This window comes from Lissotriton helveticus, chromosome 12 (genome assembly GCF_964261635.1).
Source record: "Lissotriton helveticus chromosome 12, aLisHel1.1, whole genome shotgun sequence".
Taxonomy (NCBI): Eukaryota; Metazoa; Chordata; class Amphibia; order Caudata; family Salamandridae; genus Lissotriton; species Lissotriton helveticus.
In genome coordinates this window covers 46,823,469-46,832,188 of record NC_136073.1, presented here as the reverse complement: position 1 = coordinate 46,832,188, position 8,720 = coordinate 46,823,469, and the positions used below count along the sequence as shown (strand labels likewise).

The following is an 8,720-nucleotide window of genomic DNA, read 5'->3' as shown; positions in this document are numbered from 1 at the left end:
ATCTGCTGCTATAGTTCTCTATCCGTAGTGACTGATGTTTACGTCCGACATACGTTCGACCTACCTTACTTCCCGGTGTGTCGTCCCTGGAGCAGTTGTGCTTTAGAATCTGAAGGTGGTGAGGGAGCAAGCTTTAGACCCTTTCAACCCTGCTGTTTGCTGAATGAGGGAAAGGCTGCTGGATTACATTCATTCTTTTAATACTGCTCTTTAAATGTATTAATAATAATCCGACCTGACTGGAATACACTCAGAGCATGCAAATCTATGAGAGCGAGTAATGCAGGAGAAAATATATTACAGGCAAAATAACGTTTTTCTTTAGTGTTTCAGTGCTTTACAAGGTTTCCCCTCATGGTTGTGTAAGTGCTCTTACCCATTTGCACATTTTACAACAAGGCACCACTTGGGATTCTGAAGTTCATCTTTATATATAAATACTATATAATACATTACTTTCTGTGCTTTGAACAAATACAAAAACGTTACAGAGTGACACTTGCAATCACATGGGTCTGCTGTGGTACGTGGGAGTGACTGGGGTAGGCGACACAGGTCCAAACTTTAACCCGCAACGGGCTAGAGGAGCCGAAGTCCAACCTCCCACTCCCGCGCCCGAGGTACCCGGGCCTCACCTTCCATTCACATGTCAAACAACCGTGCTCGTATGTTCATTCAGGAGACTTAAATGTGGGCTGGATCAGTGCTGTACTCCCTGCATCCAACAGGTTACTTTGCATTGTGAGACCTTTATGTCCAAGGCTGACCAAGTGTGGGAAGGGACAGCTTCCTGCTTTATTAAACAATCTGTGTAGACATACCAGTGCTGTTTCATGCACATCAGCGCCTCACTACACCTGGCACGTCTTATTCCTGATGGGATTTTCGTACAATAAAAATTCTGTGCATATGGAAAAAATATAAGGACCACTGGAAGAACTGGCCTATTCCTTGTTCAATGTTGCAGCTTTCTGGACTGCAGAAGACCACTTTTTCACGTTTTCTTCAGAAATGTATATTTTGATATGTTGTAATTCTTCAGGGTTCTGCGTTTGAGGCTACGTGAAACATAATTGCGAAAGAACGCGTTGTGAAGGTCATCACGTGACTTTGCAGAGCCTGGCAGAACCAGTTGATGCCTGTTGGAGCTGGCTGTGGGCTTGTTCGGTGAAGCCTCTTACAATACGTCCAAGGGGTGGTGGTGTGCTGTTTTCGCCTAGCTTGTGTTCAGACATGAGGTAGGAGCTGTCCTAACTCTGGTGCCCCTCCCTGGAACTCCATGGCCCCAGGTGCAAACATTCTGCACATTCCTCTGCAGACACTGGACTGCTCAAGGGTTGAAGTAAATGCACTGTGCATGTATTAAAGGCTCTCCTGAGCACAGTTTCCTTCCAGCCCCCCCCCCGTGTGAGCATGCTTGTTTACGGCATTCTACCTGGTGCTATGGAGGAAGCGCGTGTTGGTGTGTGTTGACTTGATAGTGATACACTTGAGTGACCGAGTAATGCCAGATACAGGGCGGTGTTGATGGGTAGGAGGAAAGGGTGATGTGTTGTCTTACATCTGTACGGTTATAGTTGTTTATGGTTTGACTCTGGGTTTCAGCCGTAGTCTGTGTATGAGAGTGGGCTAAAAAACAATATAAAGATTACAAAAAGCTAACAGTTCAGTAATAAGGCACATGTTTGGGGGGATGGTGAGGGTTGGGTGAGTGAAGAGGGAAGTTCAAGGATCTTAGGATGAGGTAGTTGTTTTGGGTGGGCGTTGAAGGGGTATTTCTCAGAGAGCCTGGTCAAGAGGTGGCATCTATGGCAACGAGGTGTGACCTAGCGATTCGCTGGGCTGCGGTTGTGCTTGTGGAGACAGTTCGGCAGCGAGTCCCTGAACACGGGGAGCTTGGCTGTGGTCGTGATGATAGTCCGTAGCGAGTTCCAGAGGGTGAGGCAGGTACAGTCAAGGATCGACCCCCGGAATAGATGAATTTGTCGTGGTAAGAAGAGAGCACCCAACAGTGCTTTGTGGTGTAGTATAAGATGTGAGCGGAGCAGCAGACAGTATGGATGAACTGCCGTAAGTAGAAATCTTACAGTACTCTATCAATCAATCAAACAGGATTTATAGAGCACGGCTAATCGCCCGTGAGGGTCTATGAACGATTAAAGGTTCCTCAGATGAGGAGAGTGTGTTCTTCCTGGTGAAGGTTTTCCAGATATTCCAAGAATGACAGTGGGATTTTGTTGGGACTCTACCGTACTTGAGGACTCATCACAGGGGTGGCCATAACATCCTATAACACACCGTTAAATACCTTGCGTTGTAAACCACAGCTCAGCCTTCAAGGCCGTCTACTCGTCGAACAGCACAGGTAAGCGAACGGTCTGGCTTCCATTAAGTAAAAGGGGCGATTATCTTTTGGAAGTAGGTACTCCCCAGAGACTCACCCCACTGGCCTTGTCTTCTGGTGGTTATCAAGACAGCAATAGCAGATGCTGAGAACAATCCCTCTCTGGTTATTAATGTAGAGGGTGGAGGGGTAGTGCAAGCCCAGATTGGGGCAAGCACTGTTATGTAATCAGGAGCTTGTAAAGCGCACGGTCACCGAAGGTTTCATGGCGCTGATTCTGTGTAATTGCTTTGCTTAAACAGCCAGGTCTTCAAGGCCCTTCTGAAGCCCAGAGGTTGTCACAGCTCCTGATTGTAAGTGGGAGAGAATTCCAAAGTGTGGGGGCAAGGTAAGAGAACCTGCGGCCACCCTGCCGATTGAGTTTGGCGGCCGGGATGGACAGTAGATGTAGATGGGCGGAGCGTAAGTTACGCCTAGGGGCATGCTTCGAGACCATGACTCACACCTTTCTCTTCACTTACTATAATCTCTCCCAACGTATCTAGGAGTTGGTCGAGAAATATAACCTAAAGTCCGTGTGACACGTTATTCTGCCTTTTTTTTTAGCCCGTCTTCCTATGATTCGGCACTGTTCAGCCTTTTATGTGCGGTCAATGGCTCCACTTTTGAGGCACCGTCAGATCGAACAGTTTGTGGAAGGCAGACAGGCTGGTAAAAAGCTGCTGGTTGAAACAGGGGTGCCGGTGCCAGACATCCACCTACAAGAACAAATTAAAGTACATATCTGCTTGCTGATCACACTAGGTATTGGGCTGCCTCATGCACTTTGCAAGGGTTGTCGTGAAATAGCAGCAGTTACGCTTCTGGTTTAAGTTCAGCGGTTCTCCGCTTCAACCCCACCCTTCGTCTCCTAGTAGTAACATGGCAACTCAGCTCAGGGGTAGCATGATCTCTTTCTAGCTTCAGTGGTGAACCTGAACTGTTGATCAGGGTCCAGATGATTGTTTTCAGCCTGTATTTTCGTCACATTCAGGCTAGCGTTCTCAGACTATGGAATTAATGGAGCGGCGAACACCTTTTTTGTCCTTTTGCATTACGCGGTTAGTCTTGAAGGAACACACGCCACCGTGCTAAATGGTCCCAGGGGAGAGATGTGCCAGACCCAGGAACCTTAACAGTTCATAACATTCTTTGCGGCTCTTGGCTTAGAATCATTGGTCAACAGAGCTGTAGGATTGAACCCCCTTATAGCGGACATTATATAGTCCATGCATTATCCTGGAGAATTTGCATTAACTACATTGTAATCCCCCTGGTTTCTTTCATGTGCCACAGTTTCTTCACTAGTGGGCCGGTTTTCCATGACGACAAATTGGTGTCAAACCCTCACTTCTGTAAATACCCTTCGCAGCTTATTGTCCAGCCCAGGCTGCCCTGCTTTTCACCATCCTGTGAGCTTAGTGCTACCTAAAGTTGCCAGTTGTCACGTTTGATTATCCTATAAGCTTAGTGCGACGCTAGGTTTACTACGTGCGAACACCCTGCAAGTCTAGTGCTAATGTAAGGTCGCCATGTTTTAGCATCAACCAAACATAGTGTCAAGCTGTGTTTGCCATGTTTCATCATGTTACAAGTTGTGGTTACCACTTAATGTCAAGAAAAGGTTTGCTATGGTTGACCACTCTAGCAGATTTTCACCAAATCAAGGCCACCTTTGATATCCACCCTTTTTAGTTTATTATTCGTCACCATGGATGTTGCCCCTAACCCCGGATGCCCTTGTTCAGCCTTTCTTGCCTTTGACACGTTTATCTCTTTAGCAAATTGATGCACATAGCCTATTGTCCCCAGTGATGCTCCATAGAGCGCGTTGTGTACATTTTATTCTCCATGTCTCTCTTGATACAGAACAGGGTCTTCCAGGTCTTCATGAGCTCGCCATTTTAGACCTTGATGATGGTGCTGGATTTATTATTATTATTTTTTTAAAGTTTTGTATAGCACTAGCTAGACCCGTAGGTAGCAGAGCGCTTCACATACATATTGTGCAAAACCGAAGGGACTTACATTACCTAGAAGGCTGACAGTAAGTAAGCAAACCACGGATAAAGAATACAGCATTAACAATAAATAACTGTGCAACGGAGGGGGAGAGAAAAAAAAAGAAAACAAGGTGATTAGCATAGTCAACTTGGGGTATTGAGGTCTAGGTTAGTAAGACCAACAGGGCCACACTTGTCGCAGACGAGCAGGTCTCACAGTGACTTTACTGCCACAATGATCTGCTTGGAAGGAGCTCTCTGGATCCAGGCTACTATGGGATTTCAAGACGTTGTTCCCAATCTTGATCAATGAAGATACACATCCATGCTTGAGCTCATTGGCTCTCGCCTCTGGTTCCTCTTCTGCTGGACACATCTGTCCAGGAACCTTTGACGATGCCCTAGTGCTACCGGCTCTGCGATAGGAAAAAGCACACGCCACCCTGTAGAAATGTTCTGTGCAGAAGTCGGTAGACCATGGCAGCTATAAAAGCTGCAAACCTATCTATCGCAGGTTCAGACTCTAATTTCAATTACCAGGTCCTTATCAAAGTATGTGATCAGGTAGGATCCAACTTCTGCCCTGGCGGCTCGTCTAAAAACTCCCCTCTGAAAGGCAGAATCCTGACAAAATGGTTGACTTTCTCTTCTATTGAAAAGCCTCTTTACCATTGTCTAGCCTTCTCTAACAGCTGATGCCCAGTTTGGGTAACGCCGGATACAAAGATCTTTAGTAGCCATCCTGTTATTGTAGCCGCCTGTGCCCCTGTGCATGGAATCCCTGCACATGTGATGGCTGCAGTGGGGAGGTCTGTAATCTATCAGTTACAGTGTCCCCTATAGGGATTGCCATTAGCCCCATTCATTCGATGAGCTCAACATCGCCTGTGCTCAGATTCTTCGTGCTCGCCTCACTTGCATCCTGTAGAAAGGAAAGACCTAATGCTTTTCTGCCATGTATGTGATCTGTTCCCCCTTGCGTCTATGTTCAGTTTGACTTCTTTTATCAAGCTACAAAGCGTATCTTTGCAGTGAAGTTGTTTGCGTGTTTAACGTATCCACGACGTGTGGCAGAAAGATGGTTGGAGAAGCTGATTACTCCAGGTGCATCTCCTGTCACGAGGAGCTCCATGGTGTGAACGAACAATTGGAGGTGGCATGGTATGAGCAGACATCTGGACATCTGGAGACGTGACAGGGAGAAGCTGGCTACTCCAAATGCGTCTTCTGTCACGAAGAGCTCCATGGTGTGAACGGACACCTGGAGGCGAGGCAGGGAGAAGCCCCACAAACTGCAAGAGAAGGCTGGTTCTGGCAATTCGAAAACCATCCAGTCAGGGGGAGAGTAAAGACACAGAGCCTGCTCTAGTAGATGTTAAAGTATTGGTAACAATAGGTTTCCCAGACGACTTAGGTGAGCCCGGTGTCCTTATATTTTTTAATGACCCAGTGGTGTTAAAAAAAAAAAAGTAATCCCCCACGCATGACAAACCCTTTTTTCCACAATTATTCTATAAAATCTACAGCTGTGAACATATTTAACAGTGCAAACATGGAAGTTACGTTCAGGTATCCCTTTTAAAAATACACTCAAATACAAGATTGCCAAAATGCTGTGGGTAGCCCGGTATCCCAAAAAACCTAAAAGTATCCAGACTGTGATACTTTATCTTGAAGGGCGGTTGGGGTTAGGGTTACTTAGGAAACCCCAATTTTGACATCTACAGTACCTCAATGACAAAAGAAGTTACTGATGGCCTTTACGGAGTGGTTCCCTGCCATTCCTTTTCCATTTATAAACAAGCATTTGCAATGCAATAGGTCTCGCATTTGCGAGAATTTGTGCTATTGGCATTGTAAATGACAATGCCTTTTATTTATGTGTTTTGAAAACCAACAAGCGGGGCATAAACACGCACTTTATACTTATAGTCGTTGCTTACGAGAAGCAAGACTGGCAGAAACTGCGCCTCTTTTACTGCCAGCCTTGATTCTCGTAAGCAAGGACTATACATACAAAGCGTGTGTTTACCCACCGCTTGCAGGTTTTCAAAACACATAAATAAAAGGCATTGTCATTTACAATGCCAAGTGCTCAAACTCTTTTAAATGCAAGACCTATTGCATTTCAAATGCTTGTGATGCTTTGTCCTCCATTTTATATGCAACGCTCTGCAACATGCGCATTAACCCACTGATTTAACAACACTGTTTTCAGCACAAGGTGTGTCTTTCTCTCCCAGGAACCTAGTAAAAGCTGCTCTGGGCCAGAGGCGCCACCCTCCCGTCCCCAAGATAAGCCCAAAACAGAGTTTGAAAAACCCTGCTTCAGTTCTCCGTTGCGAAACTTGAAAAGGGCATGATGGCTGCACAGCTCTTTTGCGCAGCTGTTACGGATCATTTTGGGACATATTTGAAACCCCCCTTTCGGATATCTAACCTCCCTCACTGCCACTTCCGGTCGATCCTCTATGGGGGTTTCTCAGACTCTTTGCCTAATCAAGCGCATTGCACATATTGTCCACCAGAGGGCGCTCGCACCTTTCCTTGGTATTTGTAGCTCATGTTTTGGCAGGTCTGATTTTTTTTTTAATTCGCAGACCGTGACTAAGTATTTTTATGAGTTAGCAAGGCTTTTGTTTTTGGGCCAGTCCGTGTTTAACTTACAGAGCACTGGTTTTTTTTGTTTATAAAAATGGGAGCGGCTCATTCCTATTAAGGCTGCAGAAGGTCGGTGTATAAATGAAAAACTGCTTCTGCCTGCAGTTTGTTCTGTTGCTTTAAATGGCGTTCTGGAGAGCGGTGCTTTTAGTCACGGAAGCTGCCGGGGTGTGTTTATGTTGTTGGGTGTTTTTTGGCGGCCCGCCGCTGTAGACAGCCTTGAGGCGGCGCCCACTTGTGCCTCCAGCCCTGTGACCTTGGGCAACTGTGCCAGCCATGTGCTCGAGCGAGGGAGTGTTCTCTGCTGTTGACTCGCCTGCTTTCCTACCTTTGTGACTTGCAGCCCCCCCATAGGAGGTATCATGAAATGTAGTGACTGCGAAACGACTCCTGAGGGGGCACCTTACCTGCATCCATGCGTCTGCCAAGGCAAGCAGTGCAAGTGTTAAGTTGTCGTGTACCCGGCATTCAGTTTCTAGTCCTCCCCAACCCAAGATGGCGGGGACCAGGGGAAGAGTATTGCACACAACTGAAAATCACACAATCAAAAACTACGTAAAAGTTGGGCCTGTCTTTGCCCTTGACCCAGGTTCGGCTGGTGAGTTGCTAACCCTGCTTGAAAAGTGCTAGTGAGTTCACGGCTGTCCCTTTGCATCTGGCCTGTCCCGCTCCAGCGGCGCGTCAAGCGTCGGCGTCCGCGTCGCCCAGGTAGTCCAGCTCGGTGCCCGGCTTCATCTCGTGGTCCAGCAGCGAGGGGTTGCGCCGGCGGAACATGTTGGAGATCTCGTCGAATGTCCTTCCCCGAGTCTCGGGGACCTTGAAGTAGGTGAAGACGAAGAAGCCCACCAGGAGCGAGGCGAAGATGATGAAGACATAGGGGCCGCACAGGTCCTGCAAGAGAAAACTGGGTTAGGGGAGGTTGGGCTGTCACTGGTCAGTCATCTCAAGATCTCCCTTCAGCTCTGGTCATTGGCAGTCTGTCTTTACTTTCCACAGCTGGGTGACACATTCTCTTACTTTAAGGTAAAGGTTGTGGACATTTAGGGCCTAATTTATGGGATTTTGGCAAAGCACACCAAGACACCTTACTGTGCTGCCCTACACCAAAGTGAAAGAGCAGCAATGCACTGTATTTATGAAATGCAGTGCATTCCAGTCCTTTCCCCCTGCTCTGGCACCATTTCGGCAGCCTAGCGCCATCGAAGGCACGCTTGCATTGGTGTCTGTGTTGCATGCAGTATTGTTTTTGTGCAGGAATGGGCACTTTCCTGCACAAAAACAATCCAGAGAGGCAATTTCCTCTTTCCATGTGTGCTGCAGAATGGAAAGAGGAACAACTAGGACGAATAAAAATGTTTCTTCTCGTTATGCCTGCTCTGGGGAGGTGCAAGGTTTTGCCGCTGCCCTGAGTTTACGTATTTAAGTAAATCCGGGCAGCATCTAAATCCATGGGTGTTGCATGGTGAAACCCACCTCAACGCCCATAGAACCCCACCCTGGAGCAGAGCAAGGAAACGCAGCGACTTGCGCTGCTTAGTCTTACTCCATATCTATGAGGCCATGCACAGCCACGCAGAGTGGCGTTGCGTCGCCCCATAGATATGATTAATAGGCTAGTGTCGCCGGAGCATCAAAATAAGTGACGCTCCAGTGGCGCAAGCCTCTCATAAATA

The 8,720-nt window shown here is 47.2% G+C and overlaps 1 protein-coding gene across 1 annotated transcript in view; it reads right to left on the bottom strand.

Moving 5' to 3' along the window:
• Window positions 1–406: 406 nt before the first annotated feature.
• Window positions 407–8,720, bottom strand: part of SLC2A4 (solute carrier family 2 member 4) — a 239,908-nt gene continuing 231,594 nt past the window's right edge. Inside the window, exon 11 of the mRNA XM_078669648.1 lies at window positions 407–7,938. Coding sequence (XP_078525774.1) covers window positions 7,729–7,938 — 210 coding nt within the window. The 3' untranslated portion in view covers window positions 407–7,728. The remainder of the gene's footprint in view (window positions 7,939–8,720) is intronic.